The 19809-nt window shown below is 35.7% G+C and overlaps 1 protein-coding gene across 2 annotated transcripts in view; it reads right to left on the bottom strand.

The window, feature by feature from the left end:
* Positions 1–15190: 15190 nt before the first annotated feature.
* Positions 15191–19809, bottom strand: part of sik2b (salt-inducible kinase 2b) — a 46247-nt gene continuing 41628 nt past the window's right edge. For both annotated transcript variants that reach the window (XM_041047045.1, XM_041047044.1), the window contains exon 15: positions 15191–19727. In XM_041047045.1, coding sequence (XP_040902979.1) covers positions 19067–19727 — 661 coding nt within the window. In that variant the 3' untranslated portion in view covers positions 15191–19066. The remainder of the gene's footprint in view (positions 19728–19809) is intronic.

A 19809-nucleotide genomic window follows, 5' to 3' on the forward strand; every position in this document is an offset into this window, starting at 1 on the left:
AGTATGGCGTTTTTTTCGAGCAAAAAAAGTTAAAAAATTTTTTTACCTCAAAAAGTCATCAAAAACGTCATAGTATAGTAAGGCGTCAAAATCGGACAAAAAAAGTCAACATTTTTTTTGACCTCAAAATGTCATAAAAAACATCATAGTATAGTAAGGCGTCAAAATCAGACAAAAAAAGTCAACATTTTTTTTGACCTCAAAATGTCATAAAAAACGTCATAGTATAGTATGGCGTTTTTTTCGGACAAAAAAAGTCAACATTTTTTTTGACCTCAAAAAGTCATAAAACACGTCATAGTATAGTATGGCGTTTTTTTCGAGCAAAAAAAGTCAAAAAATTTTTCGGCCTCAAAATGTCATAAAAAACGTCATGGTATAGTAAGGCGTCAAAATCGGACAAAAAAAGTCAAAATTCTTTTTGACCTCAAAATGTCATAAAAAACGTCATAGTATAGTAAGGCGTCAAAATCGGACAAAAAAAGTCAACATTTTTTTTTGACCTCAAAAAGTCATAAAAAACGTCATAGTATAGTATGACATTTTTTTCAGACAAAAAAAGTCAAAATTTTTTTTGACCTCAAAATGTCACAAAAAACGTCATAGTATAGTATGACGTTTTTTTCGGGCAAAAAAAGTCAAAAATTTTTTCGGCCTCAAAATGTCATAAAAAACGTCATAGTATAGTATGGCGTTTTTTTCGGGCAAAAAAAATTCAAAAAAATTTTCGGGCCTCAAAATGTCATAAAAAACGTCATAGTATAGTAAGGCGTCAAAATCGGACAAAAAAAGTCAAAATTTTTTTTTGACCTCAAAAAGTCATAAAAAACGTCATAGTATAGTATGATATTTTTTTCAGACAAAAAAAGTCAAAATTTTTTTTGACCTCAAAATGTCACAAAAAACGTCATAGTATAGTATGACGTTTTTTTCGGGCAAAAAAAGTCAAAAAATTTTTCGGCCTCAAAATGTCATAAAAAACGTCATAGTATAGTATGGCGTCAAAATCGGACAAAAAAAATTCAAAAAAATTTTCGGCCTCAAAATGTCATAAAAAACGTCATGGTATAGTATGGCGTTTTTTTCAAGCAAAAAAAGTCTAAAAATTTTTTTACTTCAAAAAGTCATAAAAAACGTCATAGTATAGTAAGGCGTCAAAATCGGACAAAAAAAGTCACAAATTTTTTTGACCTCAAAAAGTCATAAAAAACGTCATAGTATAGTATGGCGTCAAAATCGGACAAAAAAAGTCAAAATTTTTTTCGACCTCAAAATGTCATAAAAAACGTCATAGTATAGTATGGCGTTTTTTTCGAGCAAAAAAAGTCAAAAAAATTTTCGGCCTCAAAATGTCATAAAAAACGTCATGGTATAGTAAGGCGTCAAAATCGGACAAAAAAAAGTCAAAAATTTTTTTGACCTCAAAATGTCATAAAAAACGTCATAGTATAGTAAGGCGTCAAAATCAGACAAAAAAAGTCAAAATTCTTTTTGACCTCAAAATGTCATAAAAAACGTCATAGTATAGTAAGGCGTCAAAATCGGACAAAAAAAGTCAAAATTTTTTTTGACCTCAAAAAGTCATAAAAAACGTCATAGTATAGTATGGCGTTTTTTTCGAGCAAAAAAAGTCAAAAAATTTTTTGACCTCAAAAAGTCATAAAAAACGTCATAGTATAGTAAGGCGTCAAAATCGGACAAAAAAAGTCAAACATTTTTTTGACCTCAAAAAGTCATAAAAAACATCATAGTATAGTATGGCGTTTTTTTCGAGCAAAAAAAGTTAAAAAAATTTTTTACCTCAAAAAGTCATAAAAAACGTCATAGTATAGTATGACATTTTTTTCGAGCAAAAAAAGTCAAAAAATTTTTTTACTTCAAAAAGTCATAAAAAACGTCATAGTATAGTAAGGCGTCAAAATCGGACAAAAAAAGTCAAAATTTTTTTTGACCTCAAAATGTCATAAAAAACGTCATAGTATAGTAAGGCGTCAAAATCGGACAAAAAAAGTCAACATTTTTTTGACCTCAAAAAGTCATAAAAAACGTCATAGTATAGTATGACATTTTTTTCGAGCAAAAAAAGTCAAAAAATTTTTTTACTTCAAAAAGTCATAAAAAACGTCATAGTATAGTAAGGCGTCAAAATCGGACAAAAAAAGTCAAAATTTTTTTTGACCTCAAAATGTCATAAAAAACGTCATAGTATAGTAAGGCGTCAAAATCGGACAAAAAAAGTCAACATTTTTTTTGACCTCAAAATGTCATAAAAAACGTCATAGTATAGTATGGCGTTTTTTTTGAGCAAAAAAAGTCAAAATTTTTTTTGACCTCAAAATGTCATAAAAAACGTCATAGTATAGTAAGGCGTCAAAATCGGACAAAAAAAGTCAACATTTTTTTGACCTCAAAAAGTCATAAAAAACATCATAGTATAGTATGGCGTTTTTTTCGAGCAAAAAAAGTTAAAAAAATTTTTTACCTCAAAAAGTCATAAAAAACGTCATAGTATAGTATGACATTTTTTTCGAGCAAAAAAAGTCAAAAAATTTTTTTACTTCAAAAAGTCATAAAAAACGTCATAGTATAGTAAGGCGTCAAAATCGGACAAAAAAAGTCAAAATTTTTTTTGACCTCAAAATGTCATAAAAAACGTCATAGTATAGTAAGGCGTCAAAATCGGACAAAAAAAGTCAACATTTTTTTGACCTCAAAATGTCATAAAAAACGTCATAGTATAGTATGGCGTTTTTTTCGAGCAAAAAAAGTCAAAAAAATTTTCGGCCTCAAAATGTCATAAAAAACGTCATGGTATAGTAAGGCGTCAAAATCGGACAAAAAAAGTCAAAATTTTTTTTGACCTCAAAATGTCATAAAAAACGTCATAGTATAGTAAGGCGTCAAAATCGGACAAAAAAAGTCAAAATTTTTTTTGACCTCAAAATGTCATAAAAAACGTCATAGTATAGTAAGGCGTCAAAATCGGACAAAAAAAGTCAAAAATTTTTTTGACCTCAAAATGTCATAAAAAACGTCATAGTATAGTATGGCGTTTTTTTCGAGCAAAAAAAGTTACAATTTTTTTTTTACCTCAAAAAGTCATAAAAAACGTCATAGTATAGTAAGGCGTCAAAATCGTACAAAAAAAGTAAAAAATTTTTTTGACCTCAAAATGTCATAAAAAACGTCTTAGTGTAGTATGGCTTTTTTTTCGGGCAAAAAAAGTGAAAAAAATTTTCGGCCTCAAAATGTCATAAAAAACGTCATAGTATAGTATGGCGTCAAAATCGGACAAAAAAGGTCAAAATTTTTTTTGACCTCAAAAAGTCATAAAAAACGTCATAGTATAGTAAGGCGTCAAAATCGGACAAAAAAAGTCAAAATTTTTTTTGACCTCAAAATGTCACAAAAAACGTCATAGTATAGTATGACGTTTTTTTCGGGCAAAAAAAGTCAAAAATTTTTTCGGCCTCAAAATGTCATAAAAAACGTCATAGTATAGTATGGCGTTTTTTTCGAGCAAAAAAAGTTACAATTTTTTTTTTACCTCAAAAAGTCATAAAAAACGTCATAGTATAGTAAGGCGTCAAAATCGTACAAAAAAAGTAAAAAATTTTTTTGACCTCAAAATGTCATAAAAAACGTCTTAGTGTAGTATGGCTTTTTTTTCGGGCAAAAAAAGTGAAAAAAATTTTCGGCCTCAAAATGTCATAAAAAACGTCATAGTATAGTATGGCGTCAAAATCGGACAAAAAAGGTCAAAATTTTTTTTGACCTCAAAAAGTCATAAAAAACGTCATAGTATAGTAAGGCGTCAAAATCGGACAAAAAAAGTCAAAATTTTTTTTGACCTCAAAATGTCACAAAAAACGTCATAGTATAGTATGACGTTTTTTTCGGGCAAAAAAAGTCAAAAATTTTTTCGGCCTCAAAATGTCATAAAAAACGTCATAGTATAGTATGGCGTTTTTTTCGGGCAAAAAAAATTCAAAAAAATTTTCGGGCCTCAAAATGTCATAAAAAACGTCATAGTATAGTAAGGCGTCAAAATCGGACAAAAAAAGTCAAAATTTTTTTTTGACCTCAAAAAGTCATAAAAAACGTCATAGTATAGTATGATATTTTTTTCAGACAAAAAAAGTCAAAATTTTTTTTGACCTCAAAATGTCACAAAAAACGTCATAGTATAGTATGACGTTTTTTTCGGGCAAAAAAAGTCAAAAAATTTTTCGGCCTCAAAATGTCATAAAAAACGTCATAGTATAGTATGGCGTCAAAATCGGACAAAAAAAATTCAAAAAAATTTTCGGCCTCAAAATGTCATAAAAAACGTCATGGTATAGTATGGCGTTTTTTTCAAGCAAAAAAAGTCTAAAAATTTTTTTACTTCAAAAAGTCATAAAAAACGTCATAGTATAGTAAGGCGTCAAAATCGGACAAAAAAAGTCACAAATTTTTTTGACCTCAAAAAGTCATAAAAAACGTCATAGTATAGTATGGCGTCAAAATCGGACAAAAAAAGTCAAAATTTTTTTCGACCTCAAAATGTCATAAAAAACGTCATAGTATAGTATGGCGTTTTTTTCGAGCAAAAAAAGTCAAAAAAATTTTCGGCCTCAAAATGTCATAAAAAACGTCATGGTATAGTAAGGCGTCAAAATCGGACAAAAAAAAGTCAAAAATTTTTTTGACCTCAAAATGTCATAAAAAACGTCATAGTATAGTAAGGCGTCAAAATCAGACAAAAAAAGTCAAAATTCTTTTTGACCTCAAAATGTCATAAAAAACGTCATAGTATAGTAAGGCGTCAAAATCGGACAAAAAAAGTCAAAATTTTTTTTGACCTCAAAAAGTCATAAAAAACGTCATAGTATAGTATGGCGTTTTTTTTCGAGCAAAAAAAGTCAAAAAATTTTTTGACCTCAAAAAGTCATAAAAAACGTCATAGTATAGTAAGGCGTCAAAATCGGACAAAAAAAGTCAAACATTTTTTTACCTCAAAAAGTCATAAAAAACGTCATAGTATAGTATGACATTTTTTTCGAGCAAAAAAAGTCAAAAAATTTTTTTACTTCAAAAAGTCATAAAAAACGTCATAGTATAGTAAGGCGTCAAAATCGGACAAAAAAAGTCAAAATTTTTTTTGACCTCAAAATGTCATAAAAAACGTCATAGTATAGTAAGGCGTCAAAATCGGACAAAAAAAGTCAACATTTTTTTGACCTCAAAATGTCATAAAAAACGTCATAGTATAGTATGGCGTTTTTTTCGAGCAAAAAAAGTCAAAAAAATTTTCGGCCTCAAAATGTCATAAAAAACGTCATGGTATAGTAAGGCGTCAAAATCGGACAAAAAAAGTCAAAATTTTTTTTGACCTCAAAATGTCATAAAAAACGTCATAGTATAGTAAGGCGTCAAAATCGGACAAAAAAAGTCAAAATTTTTTTTGACCTCAAAATGTCATAAAAAACGTCATAGTATAGTAAGGCGTCAAAATCGGACAAAAAAAGTCAAAAATTTTTTTGACCTCAAAATGTCATAAAAAACGTCATAGTATAGTATGGCGTTTTTTTCGAGCAAAAAAAGTTACAATTTTTTTTTTACCTCAAAAAGTCATAAAAAACGTCATAGTATAGTAAGGCGTCAAAATCGTACAAAAAAAGTAAAAAATTTTTTTGACCTCAAAATGTCATAAAAAACGTCTTAGTGTAGTATGGCTTTTTTTTCGGGCAAAAAAAGTGAAAAAAATTTTCGGCCTCAAAATGTCATAAAAAACGTCATAGTATAGTATGGCGTCAAAATCGGACAAAAAAGGTCAAAATTTTTTTTGACCTCAAAAAGTCATAAAAAACGTCATAGTATAGTAAGGCGTCAAAATCGGACAAAAAAAGTCAAAATTTTTTTTGACCTCAAAATGTCACAAAAAACGTCATAGTATAGTATGACGTTTTTTTCGGGCAAAAAAAGTCAAAAATTTTTTCGGCCTCAAAATGTCATAAAAAACGTCATAGTATAGTATGGCGTTTTTTTCGGGCAAAAAAAATTCAAAAAAATTTTCGGGCCTCAAAATGTCATAAAAAACGTCATAGTATAGTAAGGCGTCAAAATCGGACAAAAAAAGTCAAAATTTTTTTTTGACCTCAAAAAGTCATAAAAAACGTCATAGTATAGTATGATATTTTTTTCAGACAAAAAAAGTCAAAATTTTTTTTGACCTCAAAATGTCACAAAAAACGTCATAGTATAGTATGACGTTTTTTTCGGGCAAAAAAAGTCAAAAAATTTTTCGGCCTCAAAATGTCATAAAAAACGTCATAGTATAGTATGGCGTCAAAATCGGACAAAAAAAATTCAAAAAAATTTTCGGCCTCAAAATGTCATAAAAAACGTCATGGTATAGTATGGCGTTTTTTTCAAGCAAAAAAAGTCTAAAAATTTTTTTACTTCAAAAAGTCATAAAAAACGTCATAGTATAGTAAGGCGTCAAAATCGGACAAAAAAAGTCACAAATTTTTTTGACCTCAAAAAGTCATAAAAAACGTCATAGTATAGTATGGCGTCAAAATCGGACAAAAAAAGTCAAAATTTTTTTCGACCTCAAAATGTCATAAAAAACGTCATAGTATAGTATGGCGTTTTTTTCGAGCAAAAAAAGTCAAAAAAATTTTCGGCCTCAAAATGTCATAAAAAACGTCATGGTATAGTAAGGCGTCAAAATCGGACAAAAAAAAGTCAAAAATTTTTTTGACCTCAAAATGTCATAAAAAACGTCATAGTATAGTAAGGCGTCAAAATCAGACAAAAAAAGTCAAAATTCTTTTTGACCTCAAAATGTCATAAAAAACGTCATAGTATAGTAAGGCGTCAAAATCGGACAAAAAAAGTCAAAATTTTTTTTGACCTCAAAAAGTCATAAAAAACGTCATAGTATAGTATGGCGTTTTTTTCGAGCAAAAAAAGTCAAAAAATTTTTTGACCTCAAAAAGTCATAAAAAACGTCATAGTATAGTAAGGCGTCAAAATCGGACAAAAAAAGTCAAACATTTTTTTGACCTCAAAAAGTCATAAAAAACATCATAGTATAGTATGGCGTTTTTTTCGAGCAAAAAAAGTTAAAAAAATTTTTTACCTCAAAAAGTCATAAAAAACGTCATAGTATAGTATGACATTTTTTTCGAGCAAAAAAAGTCAAAAAATTTTTTTACTTCAAAAAGTCATAAAAAACGTCATAGTATAGTAAGGCGTCAAAATCGGACAAAAAAAGTCAAAATTTTTTTTGACCTCAAAATGTCATAAAAAACGTCATAGTATAGTAAGGCGTCAAAATCGGACAAAAAAAGTCAACATTTTTTTGACCTCAAAAAGTCATAAAAAACGTCATAGTATAGTATGACATTTTTTTCGAGCAAAAAAAGTCAAAAAATTTTTTTACTTCAAAAAGTCATAAAAAACGTCATAGTATAGTAAGGCGTCAAAATCGGACAAAAAAAGTCAAAATTTTTTTTGACCTCAAAATGTCATAAAAAACGTCATAGTATAGTAAGGCGTCAAAATCGGACAAAAAAAGTCAACATTTTTTTTGACCTCAAAATGTCATAAAAAACGTCATAGTATAGTATGGCGTTTTTTTTGAGCAAAAAAAGTCAAAATTTTTTTTGACCTCAAAATGTCATAAAAAACGTCATAGTATAGTAAGGCGTCAAAATCGGACAAAAAAAGTCAACATTTTTTTGACCTCAAAAAGTCATAAAAAACATCATAGTATAGTATGGCGTTTTTTTCGAGCAAAAAAAGTTAAAAAAATTTTTTACCTCAAAAAGTCATAAAAAACGTCATAGTATAGTATGACATTTTTTTCGAGCAAAAAAAGTCAAAAAATTTTTTTACTTCAAAAAGTCATAAAAAACGTCATAGTATAGTAAGGCGTCAAAATCGGACAAAAAAAGTCAAAATTTTTTTTGACCTCAAAATGTCATAAAAAACGTCATAGTATAGTAAGGCGTCAAAATCGGACAAAAAAAGTCAACATTTTTTTGACCTCAAAATGTCATAAAAAACGTCATAGTATAGTATGGCGTTTTTTTCGAGCAAAAAAAGTCAAAAAAATTTTCGGCCTCAAAATGTCATAAAAAACGTCATGGTATAGTAAGGCGTCAAAATCGGACAAAAAAAGTCAAAATTTTTTTTGACCTCAAAATGTCATAAAAAACGTCATAGTATAGTAAGGCGTCAAAATCGGACAAAAAAAGTCAAAATTTTTTTTGACCTCAAAATGTCATAAAAAACGTCATAGTATAGTAAGGCGTCAAAATCGGACAAAAAAAGTCAAAAATTTTTTTGACCTCAAAATGTCATAAAAAACGTCATAGTATAGTATGGCGTTTTTTTCGAGCAAAAAAAGTTACAATTTTTTTTTTACCTCAAAAAGTCATAAAAAACGTCATAGTATAGTAAGGCGTCAAAATCGTACAAAAAAAGTAAAAAATTTTTTTGACCTCAAAATGTCATAAAAAACGTCTTAGTGTAGTATGGCTTTTTTTTCGGGCAAAAAAAGTGAAAAAAATTTTCGGCCTCAAAATGTCATAAAAAACGTCATAGTATAGTATGGCGTCAAAATCGGACAAAAAAGGTCAAAATTTTTTTTGACCTCAAAAAGTCATAAAAAACGTCATAGTATAGTAAGGCGTCAAAATCGGACAAAAAAAGTCAAAATTTTTTTTGACCTCAAAATGTCATAAAAAACGTCATAGTATAGTAAGGCGTCAAAATCGGACAAAAAAAGTCAAAAAAATTTTTTGACCTCAAAAAGTCATAAAAAACGTCATAGTATAGTAAGGCGTCAAAATCGGACAAAAAAAGTCAAAATTTTTTTTGGCCTCAAAATGTCATAAAAAACGTCATAGTATAGTAAGGCGTCAAAATCGGACAAAAAAAGTCAAAAAAATTTTTTGACCTCAAAAAGTCATAAAAAACGTCATAGTATAGTAAGGCGTCAAAATCGGACAAAAAAAGTCAAAATTTTTTTTGGCCTCAAAATGTCATAAAAAACGTCATAGTATAGTAAGGCGTCAAAATCGGACAAAAAAAGTCAAAATTTTTTTTTGACCTCAAAAAGTCATAAAAAACGTCATAGTATAGTAAGGCGTCAAAATCGGACAAAAAAAGTCAAAATTTTTTTTGACCTCAAAATATCATAAAAAACGTCATAGTATAGTAAGGCGTCAAAATCGGACAAAAAAAGTCAAAAAATTTTTTTGACCTCAAAATGTCATCAAAAACGTCATAGTATAGTAAGGCGTCAAAATCGGACAAAAAAAGTCAACATTTTTTTTGACCTCAAAATGTCATAAAAAACGTCATAGTATAGTAAGGCGTCAAAATCGGACAAAAAAAGTCAAAATTTTTTTTGACCTCAAAATGTCATAAAAAACGTCATAGTATAGTAAGGCGTCAAAATCGGACAAAAAAAGTCAAAACATTTTTTTGACCTCAAAAAGTCATAAAAAACGTCATAGTATAGTAAGGCGTCAAAATCGGACAAAAAAAGTCAAAATTTTTTTTGGCCTCAAAATGTCATAAAAAACGTCATAGTATAGTAAGGCGTCAAAATCGGACAAAAAAAGTCAAAATTTTTTTTTGACCTCAAAAAGTCATAAAAAACGTCATAGTATAGTAAGGCGTCAAAATCGGACAAAAAAAGTCAAAATTTTTTTTGACCTCAAAATATCATAAAAAACGTCATAGTATAGTAAGGGGTCAAAATCGGCCAAAAAAAGTCATATTTTAGTGTGACCTCAAAATGTCATAAAAAAACGACATATGGCCGTAACGCTTCAAAATCGGCCAAAAAAAGTCATGTTTTAGTATGATCTCAAAATGTCATAAAAAACGTCCTACAAGCTGTAAGGATTCAAAAATCAGTATATCTGTTTATTGGCATATGAAAAGTTTTGTTTTTCTTTTTTTTTTTTAACTCTTCAAGCTTTGTCAAGTTACACGCTGACCCTGAGTGCACAATTTTTAAGTCCTGCCAAAACATTCAAGGGTGGCTTGAGATATGGACTCTGTAGTTCTAGGTCTTGACATCGTTTTGAAGTCTTTCTTGTGCAGCCTTGGCTTTAATGTTCATGCTCTTCTTTTCTTGCTAAAAAACAAATCTAAACCCAGTCACAGTGTCTGTGTTGCCGACTGCAGCAGGTTCTCCTTGAGGATTTCTCTGTCTTTTACTGCATTCCTTTTCGCTGCAGCGAAGCATCCTCCCAAAGCAGGACTATGCCACCCACCCTGAGGCTTCATGATGGGGGTGATGTGTTTATGGTGATGTGCTTTCGGAAAACATAGTGTTTATTACAATGCAAGGGAAGCTTAAATTTGGTCTCTGGGAGCATTGACTATCAAAGCTGTTAAGTATAAAGAAAGAAAAGGCTTAATAATATCTTCTGTGATAAACCTGAAAAACTTGAAGTCTGGAGATGTTTAATTCTCTTTGTAGGCTTTGTAACAATATCCTCTACAAGAGAATGTGGGATTCATCTCACATGCTCCTGGTGTCATATTTGGTCAGCTCTGACCTGGTAGGCAGCTGCTGGGGAGATGAAAGCGCAGCTCCTCCAGGGCTGTTTGGGCTGCAGGGAATCGCGCAGAGCAGATCTGCACCTGACACTTGCCCCACCACCCCGACTACTGCTGGGTGGTGGGAAGGCTGCAAAATAAAAGGGCTGGGTCGTCAGGGGATATTTGTCTTTCTCAAGCAAGTAAAGTTTGCATCTTTTTTTTAAATTTTAAAACTGCTGTGCTTTTTTTTTTTTTTTTAACTCTAAATGAGCAATCAACAGAGAGGATTAGGGCAATAAATCACATGGCAGAGATCTTTATGAGAATCTCAACCTTGCTTGCTTTAATCTCCTCAAATCTCCCATCAGCCCTTCTCGGGGCCGTGTGCCCTCCCAATCCTCCACCCAGCCCTTTGACTGTATATATGCCTCATGAGCACATTATGTACATAGACCGTAATGCACAGGTTGGCATAGTTGCTGTATGTCAGCACATTGCGCTCCTGTGAGACAGCACAAGGCAGGATGTGCTTTTCAAGTAATGGTGTGAAGCAGGAGAAGGACTGATCTGATGGCAGATGGAGACTTGATAACAAAACAACCAAAAAGCATAAGTTGGACTTTTCCTCACTTATTCCTACAAGAAGAGTTTGTTGGGGTTTTTTTTTAAGCTGATGATCTAAACACAGAAGAACATGCCAAGCCGTGAGCTGCATTTTTTTTCTTACAACCAAAAATCTTCATTAAAACACGATTACTTGAGGACGAGGGCTAATCCGCCCCCTAAATCCGCCCGAATTCACGAGGCAGTAATGAAACAGCAGAAACCTATTTCTTTCTATTTGGGTCCTGTTATTTGGGGGGATTTTCAGCAGCCAGAGCCCTTGACGGCACTGAGAGCCCTGACGTCAATGCAGCTGCCTCCCAGGACTGTGTCATTTATAATGAAAGGAGTCAAGCAAAGCCCCCACGCAGCCCGACACACGCACACACACACACACACACACACACACACACACACACACACACACACACACACACACACACACACACACACACACACACACACACACACACATACACATTGTGAGGTCAGATGCTCTCAGGGTGACAAATGACACACATCAGTCAGGGAGAAGAGGAGCATTGGCCCAACTCGTTTTCCCTGAGTCACCTTGTCCGTTCTGCCCCTCCCCTCCTCACTTCCTTTCCTATTCTGTCATCGCTCAGCGATCCACCACAGGTTTATAAACTCCACAAAGGTTCTCCAGATAATATCAGAGGTAAAACACTGAAAGATCATTCAAGCAGAGTGAGTGACCTCTTGGCTTGGCTGCAGCATCCAGCCACAAGCCTGCAGGAGCTGCTTTTTTTTCCTTCCCAGGCACTATACTGGGTCATCTGTACTGGGATTTCCTGACTCTGTCCATCTGCTGGCTGCAGCGTGTGTGTATTCAGAGACAAACTGAATAATGGTGATGGTGGCTGTGGTGGTAGTTGGGGTGCAGGGGGTGGAGGGGGGCATGTGTATGAGTGCAGTACGACCTTCAGCTAAGAGATGATTTCATAGAAGAAAATCTTTGCTTTGCTCCACTGGCAACCCTCAAACACACACACACACACACCGTGCAGAGCTATAGCATTTACGTCAGACTCACTTGCTTCAAAGACTGTACTCCTGTGCTGCTGTGTCGGGCTTTGCATTTTTTAAATGTTGTGCGTGTGTGTTTATGTGTGTTACTGCACGGTGAATATCATAAAAAAAGGTGCAGCTTGTTACAGAAGTTGATATTTTTTAAAAACCCCCTCTACATTCAGAGCTCGAGGATTTGTCTCCCCGTCTTTTTTTTCAGCTCTCATCCTGAACAGTGCTGTGATCTCCTGCTCTAAAAGACGCAGTAGGATGTTGTCATCCACCCTCCCCCGTTGCCATGGCAACCATTGATGTCATTACAGTATACTTTGGCCTGATGAGTGAATAGGCCTCTGATATTGTGATATTTTTATTGGAGAAAAAAAAGGAAAAGAGGAAGAAGACGAAGAACATTACCGCTGTCTGTCCTCGTATCAGCTCTCTCTTTTTCTCTGTCTCTTCCCCCAAGAGTGTCAGTGACAGACAGCCTGCTGGAGGTCTCAATAGCAGACAGTGCCACTGAATGCATACTATAAATAACATCTAAGTGGAAAATGCAGGTGTCTTTTAGGGAAATTTACTATGAGGTTGTACTTTTTTTTTTTTTTTTTTTCAAATACCAGAATTTAAGTGTACCCTCATCTGGTGGTGGTGTCATTTTATTTATTTATTTTCTCTCATACCAGAGCAGGAGATGTTTTGTTTTGTTTGTTTTTTTTTTAAATAGGTGGATCCAATTCAAAGCTGCTGTCTCTGCCTTTTATGGCCCTTCCCATGTTTCAGACTTATCAGTTTATCTCAGCAGCATCAACCGTGTGTCGTGCACATGGTGTGATCCCAGGAAAAGAAGTGAGACCCTGGTTTCCATGAACAGACAGGGACTGACCCCCTCGCCTTCACCCACCCTCACCTACCTCTGGTGGTGTAAGAGCGGGATTAGCTGTTCTCTGTCTGAGTGGGCTGATTGGATTGACGTGTTCTCTCTACACGATCCTCTCAGCACAAGAGGGACAGACCTCTGATCTCAGACAGCATTATGAAGCCCTATTTGTTTTCTTGTTTTCAGAGCGTGTTTTGCTCCGGCTGCAACATGCAACCTTCTTCTCAGACGTATTGCTGAGGTCAGCCAATCAGGGTGAGCCAATCAGGGTCAGCCGCCCCCCCACCCCACCAAAAAAACCCTTGTGCACTGTGGCTGCACTTTATCAGGAATGGTGTTTGAGTTTGACGTGGTCATAGTAGATACTCACAGGCGATCAACATGGAAACGAACCAGATCTGATGTCGGATCAGTGATCTCAGCTTCTGGTCCGGGATCCAGTTCTCACCGCTGTTGAATTATTCAGTCAGTAAAATGTTGCAGTGACTCACAGCTGGCTGTACAAACAAGGAGCAGAGTGAAAGTTTGATGCCTTGTGGCGGAGTGTGTGAGACACACAATTAGGGGGTCAGTTCACCCAAAACTCTCCCAGAACCCTATTTTCTCTCAAAACTCTTAGGTTGTTGGTTTTATTTGCCCATATTTTCTCTGAGTTTTCTCTCTTGAAGCCAAAACAATGTAAATGAATAGAATATTATATGTGTATACATTTTTTTTAGAAATAGTACTATAAAACTGCTGATAGTGTATTATTATTATTGTTTTTTTAGTTTTTTTTTTGATAATTGAATGTTTGTACTTTTTAAAGTCATGGGCACGACAAACAAAATCACATTCATCTCCATTGTACCGGGGTGAAGCCTGAATTACCAACCAGGTAAAGCAAGCAACTGCCCAGAGTCCCTCATTTTCATTGTGATGTCAATTAGTTTGTGTTTATTTGATTAATTGCACCTTTGTCTAGGAATATGCTCTACACAAGCAATACTCAAAATGATCAACTCATATCCTGCATTCTTACCTGCCTTGTGAAGGGGCCATGTGCCAAACTTTAGGTGCAGAGGTTTGTTTTTCAAATAAATTTAAAATGACCACAAACATCTCAGCCCCTTGCAGGTTGATCTGGCCACGACTGCAGTCTTTGCAGTGATGGCAGAAACCTGAGAGATGTGTATGTCAAAACATGACCAATAAAACCGAAACTGTCAACATAGTTTCATGCCACTTCAACATGTGTAAGAGTAATTTGACCCAAACCTTTACTGTCATCAAAACACAAGAGAGCATCAGATCTTATTTGTCTAGTAAGCAACAACCTTTTCCAAAAGCGGGAATGATTTAAATCTGGTGATAACCCTCTTGTAGTGGTGTTGGATGTGTGTGAATCATCATTTTGAGTAAATAGTTTGATGATATGTAAATTTGCCTCTGCTACTAACCAAACAGCACCTGAAAATGACTCAGCACATTTTCTCCTTTTGTCTTCTCACCTATTAGTGAGACCAGATAGGTAGAGTTTAATGCCTCGGGGTAACTCTGTCTAACTATGCTTTCATTATCTTGTCTGACTGCCTTTAACATCCTTCTTCTTTTGTTATGAGTGGAGAACCACACATCTATCATCTCTTGTGTAATTGTCTACCGTCATTTAATGGTGGGACCAGAAACTAGAACTGTGACACTATTAGCCGGGTCAACAATAGTGTTAGTCGGTGGTTCGCATCTAGCATCAGAGGATATAAATATTTAAATGATGCAACACAGCCAGTCCCGTAACTTCTGCTGCGCTGACCGCCTCGGGTGCTTTAGTTCCGGTTGAAATGATTTCAGGTTCAGCTATGACTCAACAGTTTATATGAAGCACTTGGTTTTTTCCAGGTCATTAACCCTCGCCTACACCGTGCAACCCTGGGGTGCTATCAGACGGCTGCAGTTTGTAGTTACAGGACAACTGGATTACGTGAAGGAGATGGCAGAGTGTGTGGTAGAAAATGCTTAAGTGTAAGCTCCGTGACCATGTTTCAATAACCAGTCATTTTTAAGTGTTGTCAAAACACACAGACAAATTCTGTGACTCATGAGTGCGCACACACAAAAGAAAACACCCACAATGTTATTCTGTTCAATAAACCTTTTTTTAATCTCAACAGCAAGTTAGCTTATGTGTGGTCAACATCAATGAAGGTAAATATAAAACTGGATTTCTATTGATAGATTGATGTTTTTGTTTTATCAGCAGGAGGTGAAATTATGATACTTGGAAACACGTCCACTAGAATCTTCATGACTTTAGTCTTAAACTAGAGAAATATTGCTATAATACTTTTAAATGGCATACACTGATTGACCAACAAGAAAAAGCACGGTAGAGAAGCTGACAAAGAAGCTCCAAAACTCCACACGGTGGGTCGTACAGGGAAACTTCTGAGGGACTTTGGTTTTGTACCTTTGTAAAACCTGGCTCTACTTACTTTTGGGGGAAAAAAAATACAGAAAAGAAAAAAAAGGAATAATAAAATAAATGATAAAAGGGTCCAACCAGAAATAATGGCGCTATTCAAAATCTTAGTTTAGATTGAAAATATGAAAAGTAAAAGGCACACTGAACACTATTCACGTTCAACACAAAATTCACCTCGGTGCAACTTGAGCGTGCACTGAAGATTCACTACACCCCTAATTTGTACAAAAAAACACTCATCGTAAACTGAAAAGTGTTGCTCTTTCTTGGATTAAAATCAACAATCAGATAAAGAGTTACTATGTCTGGTCTTTCTTTGAAAGAAATTTGTTTTGTGTCCATTATTGGTGGGGAAGAGAGAGGACAAATGTGTTTCCTAGAGATTGCGGTTTGTTTCATCTGCCAGGAAACAGCAGAGCAATACAAACCTTTCCACCGCAATCACCTCCTCCTCTCTCGCTACATCTCTTCTCCCCCTCGTTGTCAAAAGTGCTCCAGTATTCAACTTCCACAGATCATCCTGTAGCTGTTCTAGCCTGACCAAGGACAAAATGAAAGAAAACAATCATCAAAATATTCACTTACAGGCGAAACCCACCTTTTAAAACTCTTACACTGTCATGTATTTACAAAGCAATGTTATCTTATGTTGGACCTCCCCTAACACTTCTCTTTTCTAAAGGACATTTTCAGCATGACCAACAAATTGGGCGTGAGCTTATTCCTGTCAATAAAATGTGGGTGTATGTATAAACATAACCAGCTCACCAACTGGTTTGTTAATTTTAGGGTGGAACTATTAATGCAGCCACAAAACCTGTTTTGCAACATGTCTTGTGGCTGTAGTGCTCTCTGGTCCAGGGAGGCTATTGTTGCTAGTTCTTAGTATCAGTGACTGATAAACATAGTTGTTTTATTTTTGTTTGTTTGTTTTACACAAAAGTGCCATGAAAATTGACAGAAATTTTATGTTTGGGATTTGAATTAGTTTGTCTGAGCAAACCAACTAATATAAAAATGCCAGCTTGGATCCTGAAAAATTATGATGGGCATTTTTTTAAATTATTCATAGACTAGATAACTAATTTATTAATCAGGAAAATAATCAGCAGATCATTAGTTACATCCTTAATCTGCTGTGAAACAGTGCTATGAGCTTTATAAGGTGGACTTTTCCTTTAAGTCTTGCACAGGACTGCAACCACAGTTGGTCCATATTTTCTAGCCATCATTAAAGACTGTTAACTGCAACTATAAAGACTCATAGTCAAACCACATCTGTACGTCAGTCTGATTGAGAACTCCATAAGGTATCTGCTCATTCCAGTCTACAGACTGAGAGTGACTGTGGTGCCTGAAAGCGAATCTGAGTGCAAACACTCCTACAGTTTAAACCACAACCACTGAAGGTCATGCAGTCAGGCAGATGGTCACAGTCCAATAATCTTATCTCAACCCTCTGACGTTCGCCGTCCTGTTATTCCGATGAAAAGTTGCTTTTTTTTTTTTTTAAATCAGCATCCTCTGTCAGAGAAGATACATCTGTGCACTTAAAGTAGATTGAACACAATCTAAGTGCTGTTTCAAAGAAAAAAAGAAAAAAGAAAAAAAAAGTCTCTCGTCTTGTTGCTGGTTTGCTGTCAGACAAGGAGCGGTGGGTGAGCCAACGGTCAAAATCCAGTGTGAGGTGACTGATGATGTTCTGCTGGTCTTTGTCTCACAGCAGCCCCAAAATCAGAGAGGAAACATCCTTTCATTAAATCTAACGCAGGGAATCTTTAAGGGATTATTCCATTATTATTCTAAACTTGATTCATCATTAAAACAACACAGAGGCATGACTGGAGCATTGAGGATGTAAACCAGAATTAATCCAAAAGCTACAACTGTGCACCGAGGGAAATGCACAGTCTGTGTTATTTTGAATGGAGGCGTCAATACAGTGTTTGTCTTCTTCAGTAATGACGACAAATGATGCGATAGATGCAAAAAACTTTAAAGTCTGAATTGTGCAAACAAACATAATCACACACAGTCGCGCACACACACACACACACACATACACACACACATATTCATACAAGTGTCTCCAGGTTTGTCCGTGCACTTCCAGGCTGAGTGAGTGACAGATTATCTCCTGGTTACATCATCAGCTCAAGCGATGTCACTGCTGACGACTCAGAGGTCCCCGGGAACCAATCAGAGCTGGCTGTACAGGTGAGGCATCCATTCATAATCCCCCGACATTAAGGATTAATATTGCTTCAGTATTGCCACAAAAATAGAAGAATATTGACTAACACCGCAACTTCTCAACCAAACACACGATAATCACGTCAGCCCTCATTTATCAGGCAAACACATGACCCACAATTCAACTGTTAAAATAGGCACGTGGCCATTTCGCCTGCAAAAAGAATTATCCTCATCGTATTGAGTATAATGAAACCTGGCAAGTGCGTGCAATTGGATGGAAAGGTGGAAAAGCAGTTCAGTAGTGTAAGAAATAAATCAGGATCAGTAGTTACAAGTTACAAAAACCACTAAGAAAACAAACAAAAAAACTGTATTATTTATGTCACGTAGCCTACACAAAAGTCTGCAGCTATATCTATTATTTTCATTAGTCAGTTAACTAAAAAAATATAGCTTGGAGAGAGTTTATCACTGTTAAAAGCACAAATGCAGCAAATGCTCAACCAATGGGTGCATTACTCACCAACCCGGTGCCTCACTCTGCATGTTTAGAGTATTTGTTTAGGCAGTTACATGTTGTGTTTTTTGGAGGAATGCTCTGTTAGTGTTGAAACCTATGCATGACCATCATGTTATGCCTTTGCACTCACGTTAGTGTTTAGAATCCTTCCTTCAAAAATGGACACTTTTAACACTTGAATTTGTGGTGATATCCATGGTACCGTGATAAATGAGGGCCTTTTTTCTCTTGTTCACTTGTTTTTTTTTTTTTTTTTTTTTTTTTTTTTAGCTACTGAAATAAAAAAAATGCACAAAAGTATTTTGAGATGTGTATTGTAGATGATGTCCTATTTTAAATACAAAAAGCACTGCCAGCCATTGTGCTTTTGGTTGCCAGTCAGTCAGTCCTAAACAAGTTCACTTTCAAACCATTTGTAGGTGAAATGCTGCACTCTGGCAGCCTCCAGGATGTGCAGCATCCCCCTCCCCGGGCGCAGTCCTCTCGGGTGGCACAACGTCCGTGATGACAGCTGCCTCGCCAAGTCAGCACACACTGTGCCCCATATCGGACCCGTTCCTGCCTCACAGAGCTGACGAGAATGAGAACAGTGGAGGAGAGGGAGAAAGGGAGGTAGGCTAAGGGAGGATTTTGGTAGAAATGTTGTCTGAGGTTCATCACAACTAAGAAATGAAGTTTGTATTAGTCATACAAAAATTAACACTTTTCCTTCCCTGTTGCTACTCTTGTGACCTCCACTTATATCTCCATTCTCTCTGCTCTTAGTGCCATGTAGGTTCTCACTGCTTAATACTGCTTTCTATTAACCCCTTCACAGCTGGCTTTAGTTGACCAGTACAAAGCCATGCTGGGTGTCCACGGTCTCCATCATCTCACTGTCCAGGAGGGAGCTCTGCAGCTCAGGCAGGCTGAGGCCGTCTGGCTGCCCTGGACCAGGCAAAACTCCAGTCACAGCTCCAACCTCAGCCTCTCCTGGACCATGCGGGACCAGCGAGGTGGGGACCAGCGAGGTGGGGTCCAGCGAAAACTCATACTGCTCTGGGTGAAGAGCCTCGGTGGGAGGCCCCACAGCCTGCTGCTCACAGCCTGCAGCGTAGCTGAAGCCCAGGCCGCTTACAGAGGCCTCATGAGACTGAGGATGGTGGAGCTGGTGGTGGAGGTGAGATCCAGGGGGCAAGTGCGGGGTGTAATGGTGGTGGCTCATGTAGGGATCATAAACCAGGCCCTCGCCCGGTTCCATCAAGGGGCTCAAACTATGGGGGTGGCTGAAGGGAGGCGAAGCCTGAGAACTGCCCTGCTGCTGGGGCTGAGGCTGATGGGCGGCCGACATAGGGGGGCCCTGAGGGGAACTTTGAGATGCTGCGGTGTCCAGAGCAGGGCTGCCTGGTGGGTAGGATCCCTCAGCTATCTGCATCTGGTTGAAGTAGGCCTGCAACCCCATCCCCTGTGACTGCTGCTGCAGGTACATTCTCTTCTGGTTCAGTCTGTCGGGGGAGCAGTAGAACCCACTTAGATCAACATAACATTTTGAATCCACCTAGATCAAAAAGCTTTAAAAAAAATGTA

This window comes from Toxotes jaculatrix, chromosome 9 (genome assembly GCF_017976425.1).
Source record: "Toxotes jaculatrix isolate fToxJac2 chromosome 9, fToxJac2.pri, whole genome shotgun sequence".
Taxonomy (NCBI): domain Eukaryota; kingdom Metazoa; phylum Chordata; class Actinopteri; family Toxotidae; genus Toxotes; species Toxotes jaculatrix.